Here is a 19304-nt window from a genome sequence, read left to right on the forward strand (position 1 = left end):
ACAGTGCCTGCCTAGCAAGGCAAGCGGGAGACCTTGAGATAAATCCTCAGTACCACCAAAAAAAAAGAAAGAAAGAAAATCAATACAACTTAAATATCAAGTTACAGAATGGTTGGCTCAATTACAGAGTAAAATTTAGTTCTATAGAGTCATTTAAAATGAAGTTCAACCCAGGCGTCAGTGGCTTATGCCTGTAATCCTAGCAACTCAGGAGGCAGAGATCAGGAGGATCTCAGTTGGAAGCCAGCCTGGGCAAATAGTTCACAAGACCCTATCTCAAAAATATCCATCACAAAAGAAGGGCTGGTGGAGTGGCTCAAGGTGTAGGCCCTGAGTTCAAACCCCAGTACCACAAAAAATAATAATCACCTGTAAAGTTTGAGGATTTGTTTCTGGACTGTCTATTCCATTCTATTAATTTATATGTCTGTCCTTATACCAGTATCACACACTGTCTTGATTACTATGTCATTTTAATACATTTTGAAATCAGAAAGTACAAATCTTCCAGCTTGGTTCTTCACTTGCACAATGTTTTGGATAGTCTGGGTTGACCCCTACTATTTTTACCCCAAGGTTTTAGGCCTTACCTGTACTGCCTTTTTCAAGGTATCCATTATGGTAGCCTACAACCCTAATCCTCATCCTGTCCAACCTCATCTTGCAGTATTTGCTCATTCCCTCCTCCATCTAATTACATGGGCCTTCATTCAATTTCTCAAATGTTCCAAAGTCTTTACTGCCAAACTCTCCTCCTAATATCTGCCTACATTTGAGAAGTAGATTCAGACACATTCCTGCCTTCCCCAATCTCTGCTCTGGATTGTTCTCAGTAGCAGAAGGACCAGAGATATATCTGACAGTGGTGTATATGTGCAAGTATACGCTCAGGTCCATTTGGAAAGACAAAAATCTAAAATATTGGGAAGTATGGGGCATAGGTCAAGGGGACAGAAAAACAGAACAAGAATATAAGAACTCAGAAGAACCTCGGGGAGACTTGTAACCTCAGAGAGCTCAGGAATTAATATAACCTTTGCTTCTAAAGCCCACAAAAGTTTTGAGAACCATTGTCCCACAGCTACATATTAGAGAGGCTTAATACTGATATGAAGAGATTTTCCCTGGGGCTTAGGAGGCTCTAATAACCTTATTAGGTCTTTCATCTAAAGATCTTAAAGAATATTATAGGCATCAATTAACCTTTGCAGCACCTGAGACTGAAAAGCCAGGCTCTTGGCCCCATTTTACTGACAGAAAATTGTAACTTATAGGTTAGACCCAATAAAGCAATTTCTCATTGCCTAGTCTGAGCAAACCAATGGCTAAGTGTGAAGCCAATACTGACTTCAAAATCTTTCCCCTGTGACAACTGATCTTTAATCTGGGAACTTTAGAGCACCTAAATGTTTACTACACTTTGTAGGCAGATGATAATTTGACTGTCCCCTTGTCTTTCAGGTCTAAAGGTGTAAAGGTAACCTCCTCAGAGATGCCTTCCCAGACTATTATGCTTTTTTTTTTTTTTTTGGTGGTACTGGGGTTTGAACTAAGGGCCTACACCTTGAGCCACTCCACCACCCCTTTTTTGTGATGAGGTTTTTTTTTTGAGGGATAGGGTTTTGCAAAATACTTGCCCACGCTGGCTGTGATCCTCCTAATCTCTGCCTCCTGAGTAGCTAGGATTACAGGCGTGAGCCACAAATGCCTGGCTGAACATGTACCTTAAGTAATTCCTCCTCCTAGTCTCTATCATATTACCCTGTTTTAAATTGGGCATGATGGGTCATGCCCATAATCCCAGCATTGGGTGGCTGAGGCACAAAGATCCTGAGTTCCAGACCAGCCAATGCTATAGGATGAGACCCAATCTCAAAAAACCAAAAGAAGCCAGGTGATGGTGACTCACATGTATAATCCTAGCTACTTGAGGAAGAGATCAGAAGGATCCAGGCCTTCACCTGGAGCCACTCGCAAACTGTTTTGCTGGGGCTGGTGTCCAACCACGATCCTCCTGATCTCTGCCCCCTGAATAGCTAAAATTACAGGCTTGAGCAACTGGCACCCAGCTCAATAAGGATTTTTTTGAGTATTCAAATAAGTCTAGATAAGGTCATAAGTAAATAATATGTAGATGCTATTAAATAAAATCTACATTTGGTTTATTTGGTGGTACAGGGATTTGAACTCGGCCTCATGCTGACAGGTGCCCTATACATTTTTTTTAAGGTCTAAACTTAAATGATACTTTTGGTATAAATGTCTCTCAATGAATGATACTTAGACTGTTAGTTTTTCTTCTTTCTTTTTTTATTTTCCTTTTTTTTGAGACAAGGTCTTGTTATTTAGCCCAGGCTTACCTCAAACTTGAGATCCTCCGCCTCAGCCTCCCAAGTACTGAGACTACAAGCATATACCAAACACCCAGCCTAGTTTTTCTTTATAACTTTTTTTTAAAGGCCAGCAGGATTTCTATTTCTGGCATTAATATGGATTAGAATTATGATCAACCTTCCTAACTAAAAAAACTAAAATGCTATAGTAAATATAATTTTAACCCTAAAATTCATAACGAGAGAACCCAAAAGTAAGGAGTAGAAACACTCTTGAAATATTTTATCACAGGTGTGGTGGCACATGTGGCTCACATGGTAAAGTGCCTGCCTAGCATGCACAAGGCCCTGAGTTCAAACTCTAGTACCACAAAAAAAAAAAAGGATTACTAGAAGCAGTGTTCAAGTCAAACTAAAGATTAAAAATTGGCCCAGGCACTGATGGCTCATGCCTATAATCCTAGCTTCTTGGGAGGCTGAAATTGGGAAGATCTGATTTCGAAGCCAGCCTGGGCAAATAGTTTAAGAGACTCCATCTCCAAAATAACCAGAACAAAATGGACTGGAGTTGTAGCTCAAGCAGTAGAGTGCCTGGTTTGCAAATGCAAAGCCCTGAATTCAAGCCTGGGTCCACTACAAAAAAATTAAACATGTTCCTCCAATAATAACAAATGCCCTATACCTACCCACATGTACTCAAGTGAGACAAAGCCCATAGGTATGCCCCACTTCACCTTCCCAGTAAGTAATTAATTTTGATAATTATGTATTGTCAGAAAAGTGATTGGGGTAGGGTAATGGGTCACAACTATAGTCCCACCCACTCTGGAGGCAGAGATAGGGAGGATCAAGGTTCAAGGTCAGTCTGGGCAAAAAGTTGGGGAGATCCCATCTCAACCAATAAAACCATTGTGGTGGTACATGCCTGTCATCCAAGCTACTACACAGGAAGCCCTAGGTAGGGGGATGGAAGTCTGAGGTCACCCGGGGCAAAAATGTGAGATCCTACCTGAAAAATAGCTAAAGCATAAAAGGGCTGGGACAAGGCCCAAGTGATAGACCACCTGCCTAGCAAGCATGAGGCCTGAAGTTCAAACCTCAGTACCACCAAAAATAAAGTGGTCAGTATATTTTTGTTTAAAATACCTTTTTTTTTTTTTTGCTTGCTTGTTTAAAAACAAATCATGCTTGTGATGATTCAATGACTCTAACAGACTAATTTGAATTGTTGAAGCTGCTCCATGTCTCCATTTTAGACAGTAATCTGGGACATCTTAGCACTGTGCTTTTTGCTTCTTCTTCACTTCTTTTCTTTGAGAGGGGGTGTTGTTTGTTTTTCAGTCTTGTTTTCCCTTAAGAGAGGATTTTTGTATTAATTCCACATGTTATTTCCTAGATCTTAGGAAGGAGTATAATAACTACTGCATTTAATAACATATCACTCCTAGCAATAACATATATTTTAAAAAATACATAAAAGTGCTGGATATGGTGGTATATGCCTGTAATCCCAGCATTCCAGGGGTGGAAGCAGAAAGATCATGGGCTACATAGTAAGACCCTGCCTTAAAAAAAATACATAAAAGTAAAAATTGATAAATCTTCAAGGAGACCTTGAAAAATTTATTATCATAGGTGTATCAACATATCTCCTCTGGTATTTGATACTTCAAACAGACCAAAACCAGTCATGAACTATATAAAATATTTTGAAGCACACAATAGGCTGACTTAATAAAAATATGTAGAAATCTCTATGCAGTAATGAAAATAAACTATACTACATGTACCAACATGATTGATTCTCAAAACAATGTTGAATGAAGAAAGTCACAGAAGAATTCCTATATTATACTTTCATTTATATAACATTAGAAGTAGATAAAACAATGAATATGTAAGTATACACAAAGAGGAGTTAAAGCCAGACATCATGGTACATGCCTGTACTGCTAGCACTAGGAAGGCAGAGACAGGAGAACCATTGATTTGCAGGCCAGCCTAGACTACATAGCAAGATCCTATCCCAAAAGACCAAAAAGGAAGTGTTGGGGAGGTTACAAATCACTGGGTTTGATCCCCAGGCACTGGAAAAAAAAAAGTCAAGAGGAAAAACTAACATAAAATTTAGGATAGTGTTTACCTGGAAGGGGGATTCATGCAATCTGGGAAGGACATGTACAGAAGCTTCTAAGGTATTAGGAATATCCTATTTCTTTCTCTGGATTAGATTATTGTTTTTGTTTGTTTGAGACAGGCTGGCCTTGAACTCAAGATTTTTCTGTTTCAGTTTCCAGAGTCTGAGGTTTTTTGTTTTTGGTTTTGGTTTTGGTTTTTTTTCAGTCCTGGGATGGGCCCAAAGCTTTGAGCATGCTAGGCAAGTGCTCTACCACTTAGCTATATTGCCAATCCTTTTATGTTATCTTTAAATGCACTCCTAGCTATATACTCTGTAGAAATTCTTGTACTTGCAGAAGACATTCTAATTCTTTTGTATATGTGATATTTTTTCAATTTATAAGATTATTTATTCTATGCAGAGGATAAAAAGAATGAAATAGATACATGTGTACTGATGGAAAGTATCCAATGAACACTGAGTGACAAATATGTTGCAAACCTACATGCACAATTTCCATTTTAATAAAAATATTAATGTATCCATTGAAATAAATCTGAAAAACATACACTAAAATGTGAACAGTGGTTATTTCTAATATGATTCCATTTAAAATTATACATTTCTGTAACATTTCAGTATTTTCCAGTAACTTCATTTACTTTTATGATCAATAAAGCAGTAATAGAGATTATTTTTATATATGTAAAAAACTGTTTCAAATAAAGAAACACTTATTCTGAGAGGGACTTTTTCTCCCTTTTGCAAGTAGAAAAGATGATTCTATAAAAGGGAATTTGTGAAGACAGACAGTTAAAAATGGGATGGGCTCCTTGCCTCAGGTCCCTTTAATGTATAGAGAATAAGTGAATGGAGCCTGGTCAATCCCTTTGGCTCACTTGCCTTTCCTAAACACCTGCTTGCTCCCTGCCACTTTCCACCCCTAGCTCAGGAGGTGACTAAGGTCTTGACCAGCCTTCAGACATGTTCCATTTTTCCAGGTCCCCAGCCGACAGCATCAGGCAGTTAAGAGCCTACGATGTCCTGACTTCCTGAGTAGAAAACCTGTGAATAAGAGAAGACACGGTGAGGCCAGAGCAAGTGCTCAGGGACACAATAGGCAAAGAACAGGATAAAAGAAGTGCTAGAGAGTATGGAAAGTCCAGATCTTCTTCTTGCCCTTTCTCTCTTACACCCCCCCCCCAGTTTTTCATTGCAGAGCCAAGTGTAATGGTACATGCCTAAAATCCTAGTGTTCAGAAGGCTGAAGCAGGAGGATCACAATTTCAAGTCCCACCTAGGCTGCAGACTGAGACCCTGTCTCAAATTTTAAAATTCCATTGCTAGTGGTGGGTGCTCTTGGGTTTGTGGAGGTATGGAAAGAAAGGTGTTCTGTGTTACAAACAAGAGGTCATAATCAAGGGCACATGGTTCCAGGTTCTTGCACATGCTGTGGCTTCTCCATAGAACATCTCCCATCCATCTTGTCCTGGCCAGCTTGTATTCATTCTTCAGATTTTTGTTAGAAGCCTTCCCTACTCCCACCACCCACCTTTACCACCCTCCAAGGAGTTAGAGGTTTTTTAGTTTCCTCAACCTGGGCTTCCCTTATCAAGCACTGGCCCACTAACAGCTGCCTATTCTCCCACTGGAATTTAAGCTGCTTCTTTTTTTTTTTTTTTTTTTTTTTTTTGTGGCACTGGGGTTTGAACTCAGGGCCTCATGCTTGCTCGGCAGGTGTTCTTACCACTTGATCACTCCACCAGCCCAAGTTTAAGCTTCTTGAGGTAAGGGACAATGGCTGCCTTACTCAGCACTCTATCTCTAGCACCTAGATCCTCTGATAGAGATGTTTGATATGCCTCAGAAAATATAGATGGATGAATAAAATGAAAGGAGGAGAGGGCAAGGGATAAGAGAATTCCGCCACTTGTCTGAAGTGTGGTTCGTACCAGCCTAAGGGAGAAGCCACCTGGGCAAGGAAAAGGAGCATGGGCTTTATCCTCCCTTTTGTCCTTCTTTTGTCATCATCTCACCCCTTCCTCCCATTCTCTGCCTCTCCCATCTTTTTTGGTGTGAACTTGAGCTCCCTCCACTGCCAGACTTCAGAATTGCAGAGAGTCAAGCAGGGTACCCTGTTCTGTTTCAAAACCCCTCGGGATTTTTTTTGGTTTTTTGGTTTTTGTTTTTTGTTTTTTTGGTGTGACTGGGGATTGAACTGAGGACTTGGTGCTTGCAAAAGCAGGTGCACTACTGCTTGAGTTATACTTCCAGTCCATTTTGCTCTGGTTATTCTAGAGATGGGGGTCTCACAAATCATTTGCCTGGAGTGGCTTCAAACTGAGATCCTTCCGATCTCAGCCTCCCAAAGTAGCTAATATTATAGGTGTAAGCCTTGGGGGAGGGAGGGAATCTTTTTGCTTCTCCAACTCTAGGGTTGATGAGGGACTGGTCAGTAAATGGGAGGTTTCCAAAGTCTGATCCACATCTCACCATCCTCAACACCAGGAACATTTAATTTGTCTCACATCCTCACCTCATGCTGTTTTCTGGGGTCTCCACTCATACACTGCTACTCCAGCTAATTCACAGAGATGTTGATTTCTGGAGCCTTTGGCTGATACATCAGCTCAGACTATAGAAAAGAGATCACAAGATGGGTTGGGAATAGGCACACAGAGATTTGAGAAGTCTAAAGGAAGAGACCCAGAAACAGGATATAAACCCACAGCAAAACAAAACAAAGATCGGGGTTGAGAAGGACATCTGACAGAGCTGTGTCCCTAGTCTTCTCTACCACCATAGGCTCATAAAGCAGGACCCTTGCCTATGAACAAACATCTCCCTTACCCCTCCATTCTGCCTATGTCAATGTAGAGCTAAGGGAAGTGATCAGATCTTCAGGTTTAGTGGAGACATTAGACTTTAGGGACAGATCCTGGACAAAGGCACTCTCCCAACTCCTGCCCCACTCCCCTGGGAGGACCCAGCCTGGAGCTCACATCTTCACTGTCACTTCCACTGAACGAGTGTTCTGGCTCCTGCCCCTTTTCAGTGATATTCCTTTCCTCCTCTGGCATGAGCTCATCCAACCAGAGGAGTTCCTGTGGTGAAAAGACCCATTCCAGTGCCTTTCGGACCCCCACCAGGCCCAGCAACTGCAGAAATAGAAACAAGTCCAGAACTGTCAGCCACAGCAGCTGAACATTGTAATTTTTATCTAGTACTTCCTTTGTGGCAGGCATTGAGAATCATTACTGAATGCTAACACATTCCTACAAAATGGATACAATAATTATTCCCATTGTACATGGAAGAATATGGAGGCCCCAAAAGATTACTAACTTCCCAAAGGTCACACCTGGGATGTGGTAACCAGATTGGTCCTACTGCAAAGCCAATGGCTCTTAACTTTCTCCTCTCTGTTATCCCTCACTGAGTAACAGAAGTGTCAGCACTGCCCTACCGAGAACCTCAGTTTTCTTTCTGGGTTTATAGATAAGCCCAAGGAGGTAAATCAAGTATCACAGGACTAGCCCATCAGTAAGAATTCCTCAGCCATCTTTCTGTGTGTTAGAATTTTTAACCAGGAAGAGCCAGGGCAAGTGAGAGGAAAGAGTTACTCTTGAGGAGGCTGTGTCCACCTTCCCAGGAGAGAGGGCTCAGAGTCTCCCAGAACCTCCCAGGACCACCCAACCTTGCCCCCAAGTCACCATGAGAGGAAAGATGATGGCTGCAGGGGTAGACTTGATTATCCAAAGCAGACCTAGGCAGGCAAGCTGGATGGCTGTGAAGATGTGGACTCTGTTCAGGGACACATGCCGCAAGAGCAGCAAGTCTGGCTGGTGTTTTGCTGGCATCAATAATAGCTGCACTCTCTTCATGAACTTGGAGGATGAGAGGAAATGGAAAACAGGGCAGGGCATTTAGGTAGTCTAGAGGGTGTCACTGTAGTTATGCCTGCCTAGCATGGGAAGGGGGAAGAGAAGGCTCCCTTGGCCTCCCCGTCCAGAGTGTGGCAGCAGGGTCTCTGTACTCAGGAAAGGCAAGAAGATGGGATAGGAGGGGATTTGGCAAATGGGCAGGAAGAAAGAGGTGGCTAGGTGATTTTAATGGGCTCACCTGGATGCTGCTAAGTGCTGCCACCCCCATGTACAGGAAGATGCCATAGAGCACAGGCATTGGGATGAACTGGTAGAAGTGGAGAGGAGCAAAGAGCTTATCTTTAGCTGCCCAGATACACCACCTTAGGCTCCAACCCCAGCCTCTAGTGTCCGAGCCTGCCCTGGCCTTTCCTTTCCCATTTTGCATGCCTGATCACATTGAATTCTCCCATCAATCACATGAAATGAAATAAAAGCTATTATTGTCTACATTTTACAGATGGAAAATTGAGAGACTAAGTTGCTTGGTATACCTCTCTAATTTTTTTTTTTTTTTAGACAGTCTCACTATGTAGCCCAGGCTGACCTCAAACTCAAGATCCTCCTCCCTTAGCCTCTCAAGTGCTGGGATTACAAGCATGATCCACCATGCCCAATGTTGCCTATCACATTCCCCTTGGTTCTGTATGTTTCTAGTTTACTGTCCCCCTTTCCTTCATTAATATGCCCAAGTTTGTTTCTACCCTTTGCAGAGCCTTTTATTTTTCTATTCTCCCCACCTAAAATGCCCTTTCCCAAATTTCCACATGGTTAGTTTGTTCTAATCACTCATGCTACATGACACCCTTTCTAGAAGGGCCTTTAGTGGCCACCTAATCTAATGTATCCTCTGGCACTCTTAATCACCTTATCCTCTTTTATTTTTCATAGAAGTTATCACTATCTGAAGTTACCTTGTTGCTTTTTTAAAAAATCTGTCACCAGACTCAAGGATAGAGACATGATCTCTTTTGATCACTATTATATTCCCAGTACCTGGAACAGTGCTCGTTATATGGTTTATGAGAGTCACCTAATTAGTAAGTAGCTGATCCAGTCCATCTGGTTCTCTATGGCATCACTCTTACCCAGACTCCATGACCTTTCCCTTGCCTAACCTCATGTCTCTTGTCCTCCTGCCAGTGACTCTTGTCTGACATTCTCCACACCCTCCTTGACTTCTTTGCTGTCTTGGCTTGTTGACTCTGCTATCATTTGTTACTAAAGTTTTGCTTGTGTGTGTGTTGCTGGTAGGATCTTGGTCTCATGTTCCTTTTCAGTATTCCACTGTGCCCACTTCTCCCTGGTACCTCACAGAGTGTGATACACAAGAGATGGTCTATAAAGCTCTAGTGAAAGAGAAGTAAAGGGTTTTCACCTCAATGTTTTTCTGTGGTATGTTTATCATACTCTCAATCTCAGGCTTGTTGGGAGGCTGGAGCAAGGGTAGCACTTGGAGCCTAAGGAATTGGTGGTACACCCACACCCTACTCCACTGAACAGAAAGCCTACTGGATAAAAGTTTGGGTCTTTAGATCTGAGAAACTAGCTTCCTTGGTGGGTTCTTGCAGTTACTTTACCTCTTTAGACTTAAGATTTCTCATTTGCAAAGTATGTATGCCTCTCAGGGTTAATATGAGGATTAAAGAAGACCATGTATAAAGAAAATACAGAGTCTGGCACACAGTAAGGGTTAAACTGGTGCCAGTTTTTGCTGTATGTATTATTATTATTACTGCACTGATCCTGATCCCAGCCTGTCTAACAGAGGTACCTTGAGTACAGGTGCCAAGAATATAGAGATGCCTGTAAGGATGAACACCATCAGGCCCGTCACCCTCTGTTCCCTGTGGGGAAAAGGAGGAATTAGCTGGGATCTGGGATAGCTCCTGGGGCACTCAGGCACCAGTACAGAAATACAGACACTGGCAGTCAGAGAAAATCAGAAAGCCAGATGGATCCCCCCAATAGGTTACAAGATAGGAAGGAGGCCTCAGCTTGGTGTGAAAAACTAATGGAAAGGTAAGGGCAGAACCCTTGGACATGAGGGCCCCAGGCCTCTCCATTGGTTTAAGTTCATATTTGTTCTTTGATGTTTTTTGATGGAAAATTAGTGTTTTTTATGCTGCCATAAGCATTTACATTTCACAATTTATCATTTTAATTCCTTATATTTTAGATTATGTTTCTAACCATTACAGAATTGTTTTTGCAATGGGGACTTTTGTGTGTATATGTGTAGTACTGGGGTTTGAACTCATGACCTGCACCTTGAGCTACTCCACCAGCCCTTCTTTTTGTAGTGGATTTTTTCAAGATAGGTTTTCACGAGCTATTTGTCCTGGCTGGCTTTGAACTGCAATCCTCCTCATCTCTTGCCTTCTGAGTAGCTAGGATTACAGGCATGAGCCACCAGTGCCCAGCCTGAGTGGGAACTATTAGGTGGCATCTCACTCTCAGCTCCAGCCCTAACTGCCTCCACCTTGAATCAATGATACTCCTCTTGAGGCCCCGCCCTGCCCCCATGGCTGAAGGAGGAGAGGAGATCTGACTTGCCCACCTCAGAGCTCAGAACCCACCCACGTATCCCACTGCAATGCTTATGAGGCACAAGCTTTGAATTCAAGGTGCCCAAACAACTCTGTCATATATCCCATAACCACCTTGCTGCCCACTTTTCACTCCAGCCTTACCTAATGCCGAGGAAACTGGGGGCTTCCCCAGGGACACAGGCTCTGCTCTCTCTCCGAAGACTGTCCATGTGGGCCAGGGAAATGACAGTGGCTGAGACATACCAGGGCAGCCCAAGTACTGATGTGAGCAGCATCAACACAGCCACACAGAACAGGTCCAGGTGGAAGCCACCTCCTTTCTGCAGGGAACGGGTGAAGGCTGAAGATGCAGCTATCCCAGGCCTGGGCCCTCTCTCCTCTTCTCCTCTTGGATGGACAAGGGACAGCCTAGACCCCACCCTAGAGTTTCCATCCCTTGGTCTAAGACCTTACCTGCAGTCTATATTCTGCACGGTTGAGGATGACTGCTGTTATCTGCTGGTCCATGAAGATGAGAATAGATAGCAGCAGGGCAGGCAGGGCAGCTGCCACACTTAACCACCAGGGGTTAGCTCCAAAAGGTGACACCAACCAGTCACGCCCAGGCAGTGTAGGCTGGGGAGGCATTCCATGGGCAGGTTGGAGAGGGTCTCGCAAGAGCACCTCATCTGCACGCCCCATCCTTGGCACTCTTCCACAACCCACCTCCCTCCCCAAGGCCCTGAATGCTTGGTGGAAGCGCTCTCTCTCTCTCTCTCTCTCTCTCTCTCTCTCTCTCTCTCTTTCTCTGTGTGTGTGTGTGTGTGTGTTGTACTGCTACAAAGCATCCCAGTGCCTTAAAAGAGAGCAGAAGGAGGTGTCCCAGCCTGGCTGGAGCCAAAGGTTCTGGACAGTGGTTCTCAGGGTCCCTACCTCCCTAGAAGAAGAGCTGGCAGATGTGGCCTGCCCACACTTCTTGGTAGCTTATAAAGTCTTCCTACTTCGGCATACCCCCCATCCAGGGTGGGGCAGCTCAGGTTCAGGCCTGCCTTGATCTGGGGCAGGGGTGGGGCAGGGCTAGGTGTGTCTGCGTCTGCTTTGATTATAAGCGTCTGTTGGAGGGAGGGGAGCCCCTGGGTTGCTGCATAGGATTTTGAGCACCTGAGGCCACTCCAGATGGAGACCCCTCCTCTTCTGTCCTGAGGGAAGCTAGCAGATAAACCTAGTAATCAGTGCAAAGCCTTGTCACACCCTTGGGAGGGAGCTCCAGCTTTACTGGAGCAGAGCAGGTAATAAGGAGTGGGAAAAAGAGAGTGGAGAATAATGAAGTGGGCAGAGCTGTGGCACGAGTAGGGAAAACCCATAACAACAGTGACTAACGTTTACTGAGGATTTGGTTTGTGCCAGGCACTGTGATAAGTGTTATACACTATGATATCCTGTAAACCTCAAAACAACCTATATGGTAGGAACTATTGCTATTTACTATAGATTAAGAAATTGAGGCTCAGAAATATTCGATAAGTTGCCTAATGCACAGGTAGGAAGTGGCAGGACTGGAATTCAACCCAAGGCTGACTATCCAGAACACATTCTCCTAACCCTTACCCTATAATAATAGTCACTGTGTACAGTATTCTGTATTCACTTCTGTGTCTGTTGCAATACCTCATTTAATCTCAGTAACTCCGTGAGGCCATTATTATTATTATTTCTATTTTATGAGTGAGGAAAGAAACTCAGAGAAAGGTAAGTATAGGATTTATGCACCTTCTCCCCCTGTCCCCCATCTCCCAACCCCCAGCTCTCACCTTGAACTCTCTGGGCACCAGGAGCTTCGGTGTAGCTAGACCCAGGAAGGCATCAAGGCCACAGCCCAGCAGAATAGCCAGGACTGAGGAAAAGTCGCTGAACACCTTTCGCACCTGGCCACACAGTGGACACTTAGTCGGGTCTAGACCTGCCATCCCCCTCCTTCCACATCCTTTCCAATTCACAGACAGGACTCAAGGCCAAGAGCAGATCTCTCCCACAGAAAGGCCACACTCACCATGGAGGGGAAGAGGCGGCTATTCTTTACATGCTTGAGGGCGGTGGCAAAGAGGAAGGAAGTAAGGAAGAGGAGAAGGGAGAAGAAGGCGATGTCTGGTACTGTATGACAGCCAGGACCACGAGGGCGACCTCCCTGTCGGGTGCACTCAGATGGTGGCAGCAAGGATGCATTGACCAGACCTAGGTCCTATATGGAGGAGTGGTCAAGCTACTGGGGCTATGGATAGCAAAGTAAGTGTCCTTCTTCTCTTGAACCCACCTCAAGGGAAAGGAGACCCTCAGAGGTCCCAAGGACCCAGGATGAGAGATCTTTGACCATAGGAAATAGCTGAGCCTCAGTGACCTATGAAGGTTTCCCTAGCAGTGGGTAGGAAGAGCTGAGAACCACCGACTGTTTGGGTTGCCACCCTTCTTTCCCAAGCCTTCCCAGGAGCAGGTTCTCACCATGATTAAGATGTCATCTCTGTTTTTTAGGTTTGTCCTTGTCCATTGAGATTCATTTTCTGGGAAGCAAAGAAGAATTCAGGTGCATGCCCCCTCCCTGAGAGCTGTCTGCAGCTTCACAAGATTGTAATCTGATGGGTCCATCTGAAGCAGAGAGTTCTTAGTGCTGACTTCTCTGTCTGCTAACTCCATTACAACCAAGTGTGCACTCCTCAGGACACTGCCCACACCTTCACCTCTCAAATCCTCTACCCGTCTGTGACCCTGGTGCTGAGCACAGGACGGGCCACAGCAGTTGCTCAGCAAACATTAGCTGAATGCCTAGGCTCACAGATCTGTTTCTACCAGAGCAAGAAGAGGCCTAGCACAGAGTCTGGCATGGGTTATAAACTGGTGCTGCCTTCCGCATGGAGAGATATGTGCAAGTGGAACACCCCAAGCCTCTCCCCACCTGGAGAGTTGCTCTCACCCAGGGGAAGATCTGTGATTTATCTGATTGGTAAGTTTAGGAGATGAAGCTAGGCATACCTGGCCCTGCCCTTTCCTCTTAAGGAACAAGCTACCTACTTGGTGCATGCATTTAGCTCTGCTCCTCTGGGATAAGTAAAATAGTACCTGGCCAGTGTGGCCATGACTGGGTGGGTAAGTCTACATTTGGCTTCATCATTAGGAAGCCCATTCATCCATATGTATAACTGTGTTCTTCTATCAGGGTTGTCAGAAATAAAGACAATAGTTGACTTTCTGTTGTTTTATTTCTCAACTAAGTCAGAACCAGAGAAGAAAAAGATTCTGCTGTTTATTGGATAAGCATTTTCCTGAAAACGAGGGGTCCTTTCGTCCTCCCACAGCCTTCCTCACTTGGCCAAGGTCCTTGTTTCCCTCACCTACCTCCTGGGCCTGGGTATTGGCAGAAGCAGCCATAGGCAGGGGCCCCTGGCCTTTGGATGGGATAGGCACGGGTTAAGTTCAGCATTTTGCACAGAGCATCATAGATGAAGATGAGGCTGATGAGGGCACAGAACCCTTCCTCTGTGAAGCGGGTGAAGTAGCGCACCAGCACGCTGGCCTCTGTGGCCACCAGCACCAGGCAAAATGTGGCCACCCAGATGCCTATCCACAGACGGAAGGGCAGGTAGTCCATGTTGTGATCTCTGTGGGGGTGAAAGACATACAGAGCTGTCTCCTCCCCCTCTAAGCCACACCAGGTACCCCTCAAGCCAAAGAGATAGCTCCCACCCTCTCATCTTCACCCAGCCAGGACCAGGCTGAGGATGAGACTAGTCAGGGGCTAGGTAGATGGGGGATGTCTCCTACCTGCTGAAAGAGAAAAGCAGGCGCTCAAAGACTAGCACTGGCCCTGTGCTGCTGAGGATGGTGAGGGGCTGGCCTGCCATCAGGCAGAAAATGGCTCCAGCCACAGCTGTGCCCAGGAAACTTTCCAGCACTCCCTATAAGTAGAAGGGCTCATCACAGGACTCTGGCTTCCTCATCACAGGAGCCCAAGCTTCCCCTAAGCCTCCTCAGTCCACCCATACTCCCAGGAGAAGGAGACAGCTGGCAGGATAACAAACTTGTAATGGCTCACCTCCCTCAACCCTACCTCCCCCGGCCCCACCCACCTGGGCCCCATCAGTGGCATCTCCCAGCAGACCCCCAAAGGTGATGGCATTCGTGACGGTGGCCAGGTAAATGTAGAGCACAGCTGAGAGACACTGGGGGTGCAGGGCGTCCAAGAAATCGCTGGGGTACCACGTGGCCTTCCGGCGTACGTCCTGGACAAGGCCTCCAAACAGCCTCCCACCCGTGGGTCGTCAGTGATCTCGATTCCCATACCTCAAGCCGCACCCCAGCTACCTTCCTGTGGCTGGGCCAGCCTCTCCCGCAGTGAGCGCCCACTTCGGAACCCCTATGACTCCTACGCTTCACAGGACCCCAACCTTTGTTCCCACTAGCTCGCCTCACCTGCCTGTCCGCTGCAACTCCGGGCAGGTCGCGTGTGGCCCATGGTCGTGCCTATCCTCTGCAGGGGCCCCACGCGGGCGAGAGAGGCCCTTGATCTCCCGCATTTGTGAGGGGAGCCTGAGGAGAAGAGGAATCCCAGGTTGGCTGAGGATCTCAACAAGTCTAAGTGATCCTAGAGCTCGTAGCGCCCTGCCCCCTAGCGGCTGCAAGAAGGCCAGGGTCACATTCGCTCTTTGTGAATGCCAGACTCTGCCAGAGAAGGTACTTATTGAGGTCTCAGAGTGAGAGCAGTAGAGTAGAACTCCAAATCCGGCTGATGATAGAACCAAGTTCCTCCTCAATAGTGGCTCCAGACCCACTGCCGGTGGGGAAAGATCTGTATGGGATGATGGCCCCCAGGTACCTTTTGTGCTGAGAGGGCAGGCATTTGGGCGGGGGAATCCGGACTGTCGGGTCCCACCGACCTGGAGGGAGCACCGTCACCTCCTCTAGGAAGGTATCCAGAGCTGCCAGAAGGTCATGAAGGTTGCTGGCCCGTCGAACTGACCACTGGAATTGCTGGGTTTAGGGGCACAAAGTGGACAGTAAATGCAAATTTAGACTCTAACATTCATTGTCATTTGTATGTTTATCAAAACTGGACACACACAGGTCACAGGCAGACAAGTCGATGCATTCTTTTTTTTTTTTTTTTTTTGCGGTACTGGGGCTTAAACTCAGGGCTTCACTTTGATCTACTCCACCAGCCCTATTATTGTGAAGGGTTTTTCGAGATAGGGTCTTGCAGAACATTTTGCCCGGGCTTGGCTTCGAATCAAGATCCTCCTGATCTCTGCCTCCTGAGTAGCTAGGATTACAGGCGTGAGCCACCGGCGCCTGGCTTTAATGCATTCTTTCATGCATACCTGTATTCATTCATCCCATGAATATTAAGTGCCTACAGTGTGCCTGCACTAGGCCACTAATGGGGTTACATTGGTAGCCATGGAAATTTCAGTCCCCATGTTATGAACACAAAACTATTCTCTGTCTTGTTGTACTTGGTCACACAGAGTCCATACACACATTCACATGAGCCTTTGTGCACATGTCCACAAACACCTGCCAAACTCACCGGGTCACTGAGGAGGACAGCTACTGCTCGACCCATCTCATGGTAGCCCCTTCCCCTAGTGGGGGGGCCCAGGAGGAGGCAGAAAAACCTGAAGAGGGAACCAGGCCTCAGAGAAGATCAGAAGCTGCCTCCCTATAATGTAGCCCTGCCCACTGATGGGCAGCCTCTGACCTGCGGACACTCAGCTCTGACCTCTCTACCTGCCCTGTACATACACTCAGGTGCACACTTTCTCTGCAAACCTGACCCCTCCCACCTCAAAGGCCCCTGGGCACCATCCCCCACACCTGCTCAGGGAACTGGGCCTTCTCCCCTCCCCAGATCCCTCCTCAGCCAGGGCCCTCACTCCCACTCAGTAGCTTCACCTGCTGGGGAGGGGCACCTCAGTAAGGGGTCCCAACACCACCGGATTCCGAAGTCTCACAAAAGCCCCCAGAGGCTGTGCCAGGAAGCCCAGCTCTCCTGCCAGCACGGCTGCTGCCTCTACCCCAGGAGGCAACTTCAGTCTCAGGGCGTTCTGATGCTGGGTGACCAGAGTGTGAGAGATTATTTGGGGAAGGTGACGTTGGCAAGATCTCAACTGATTAGCCCAGTGTAAGGTAGGCCTTTATAAGTTCCTAACCCCTCTCCCAGCTGTCCCCAAGGAAGGGCCACAAACCTGTTCCTTCAGGGGAGTGTCCTCATCATGAGATGCCTTTCTTAAATCGGTGAATCCTGCAAAACAGAAGTGTGCAGTGGTTAAAAGCACAAGGTTTTGAAGGCCAGGCTCTGTGGCTCACATCTACAATCCTAGCTATTTGGGAAGTGGGGATCAGGAGGAGCAAAGTTTGAGACCAGCCCAGGTAAAAAGTTAAGACTCCCATAAGCCAGGTGTTGGCCTACACCTGTGATTCCAGCTAGGTAGGCATAGGTAGGAGGATTCCAGTTCAAGATTGGCTCCAGGGAAAAATGGGAGACCCCTATCTGAAAAATAACTTAAAAAGGGCTGGGGCATGACTCAGTGGCAGAGCATCTGCTTAGCAAGCATGAGTTCAAACTCCAGTATCACCAGGGAAAAAAAAAAAAGCACAGGTTTTGGGGGAAGATCTAGCAGGGCCACCCAGACCAGCTTTGCTACTGACAAGCTATGAGAACTGAAGCACCCTTTCTCCCTCTCTGAGCCTCCATTACCTCACCAGTAAATTGGAGATAATTGTATAATCTTCCACAGTGACTATGAAGATTAAATGAGATACTGCATGTAAAGCTCCTCACACAGTGCCCACCAAATACATACCTTCACCCTTCACAAGGTTCTGTCTGTTATACTCTTAACCCTGCCATTTTTCTTCTCTCACCATTACCACCAGGTTCCTCTTGCCCATCAATCCTGGGCTGAGGTCTGAGCCAAACCTAGGCCATTCCTGGCTCAGAAAGGTACAGAGAACATCTGGGATGCTTCTGCCCCAGTGTCTTGATCCTGGGCCCTAGGAGGAAACTCTCACCCCAGCAGGGCCTGATGCCTGTAGTCCGGATGTTGTGCTGTGGTCTCTGCAGCAGCAAGGCCTGAAGTTGCCCTCTCAGCTCTGGGCTCAATGACTCCACCCTGACCACCTGCTCTGGAGAACAGATGTGGGGCTCAAATTCCATCCTGAGAGCTCCCTGCCCCACCACTCATCCCTTTTTCCGTTCTGGGAGTCTGAGGAAATGCAGGGGGCAATGAACTTTCTCCTTCACTCTGCTTTTTCCATCTCTATCCTGCAACAGAAATGGACAATCCCTAGGATGGGATGGGATGGGGTGGGCTCTGGAAAGTTCTAAGACTTTGGGGAAAATCCAATGGGAAATGGGGAAAATCCCTGCAAAGTTTCCCAGCCTACCCACAAGTTCTAGGAAGCTCTGAGCTGGACAGTCTAGCAGTACAAGGCCCTCAGCCAGCAGACTGCGGAGCTTCTGGAGACTGGGCAGTGCCAGGGTAGGCACATGGGGGGCACTCCACCGGCCTGCACCCACTTCCAGCTTCTCCTCAAACAGCACCCACCTGTGATGATGGGATGAACATTGTTATGGGGAGAATCTCCCCCATGTCCAGGAGCAGGGATATAGGAGAGTCAGGAAAGGTAGGGCAGTGGGGGTGCTGGCTCACTGGTGCAGAGTATGCCCCCATCCCAGCAGCCACCCCTGATTGGCTCTCAGAAAACTCAAAACTAGATTGCAGAGGAGGCTGAGTATCATAGAGAGTGGAACACAGAGAGGAAAATCCTGATTTGGGGTGGGAAGGGCTGCACAGAACTAGCCAGATCCCACTCACCTGCCTGTCTCTCGCCACTCCAGTGCTTGGGGCCAGCCCAGCAGCTCATTCAGCTGAATGAAGAGCATAGGGTCCTTGAATACCCCCACTTCCGTGCTGTCTGTGTCTGAGGGGCCACCAGGGTTGGGGTCAGGGACAAGGCTGCTGTCCATCTCCCCTGTAGGAATATTTTCACAAGCACTGGAGGCTTCAAATTCCTCCTGGCCTGGCAGCTTCATCTTGGTGAGGCTTGCACAAAAATCACAGGAGCAGTGCAGTCCTAGGGCCCTCTGACTGGCTGCATTTATAATGCACTGGTCACCACAGCCCAACACAAACAGAGCAAGGCCTGCTGGCTCCAGAGTATACAGGTTCTGCCTCCCCTACTGACCCACCCCTGCTGACCTGAGAGTGTTTGTAAGACTAGACTGGCCTTTCTCAGGCTCTCCAGAAATGCCCAACCTGGGGGCCAAGTGTATGTGTGCATTGCCTATGGGATCAGGTCTGATCACACTGTTTTGTGTAAATAAACAGGAGTAGATGGTTGGTCTAGG

At 46.7% G+C, this 19304-nt stretch overlaps 1 protein-coding gene across 13 annotated transcripts; it reads right to left on the bottom strand.

The window, feature by feature from the left end:
* Positions 1 to 4954: 4954 nt before the first annotated feature.
* On the bottom strand, positions 4955 to 19077 carry Slc4a9 (solute carrier family 4 member 9). 13 transcript variants are annotated; one of them, XM_074076864.1, is made up of 22 exons: positions 18772 to 19077; positions 18345 to 18501; positions 17966 to 18074; positions 17140 to 17195; positions 16847 to 17004; positions 16482 to 16569; positions 15771 to 15925; positions 15368 to 15484; positions 15025 to 15199; positions 14720 to 14853; positions 14294 to 14556; positions 13403 to 13461; positions 12957 to 13145; positions 12718 to 12831; positions 11381 to 11542; positions 11069 to 11247; positions 10150 to 10222; positions 8575 to 8643; positions 8166 to 8339; positions 7455 to 7610; positions 6989 to 7087; positions 4955 to 5517 (listed from the first exon to the last, which is right to left on the bottom strand). In XM_074076864.1, exons 1-21 carry the CDS (start codon positions 18987 to 18989, stop codon positions 7034 to 7036), a joined length of 2859 nt encoding a protein of 952 aa, XP_073932965.1. In that variant the 5' UTR covers positions 18990 to 19077; the 3' UTR covers positions 4955 to 5517; positions 6989 to 7033. The 13 variants fall into 13 exon arrangements, 12 of the variants coding, with proteins under 12 accessions (XP_073932965.1, XP_073932966.1, XP_073932968.1 ...); XM_074076865.1 differs by having other exon boundaries at positions 7455 to 7556; positions 17966 to 18079; positions 18341 to 18501; XM_074076867.1 differs by having other exon boundaries at positions 12957 to 12989; positions 17966 to 18079; positions 18341 to 18501; positions 18772 to 19075.
* Positions 19078 to 19304: the final 227 nt, after the last annotated feature.

The sequence above is a fragment of the Castor canadensis genome, chromosome 6, assembly GCF_047511655.1.
Source record: "Castor canadensis chromosome 6, mCasCan1.hap1v2, whole genome shotgun sequence".
In the NCBI taxonomy this organism is placed as follows: domain Eukaryota; kingdom Metazoa; phylum Chordata; class Mammalia; order Rodentia; family Castoridae; genus Castor; species Castor canadensis.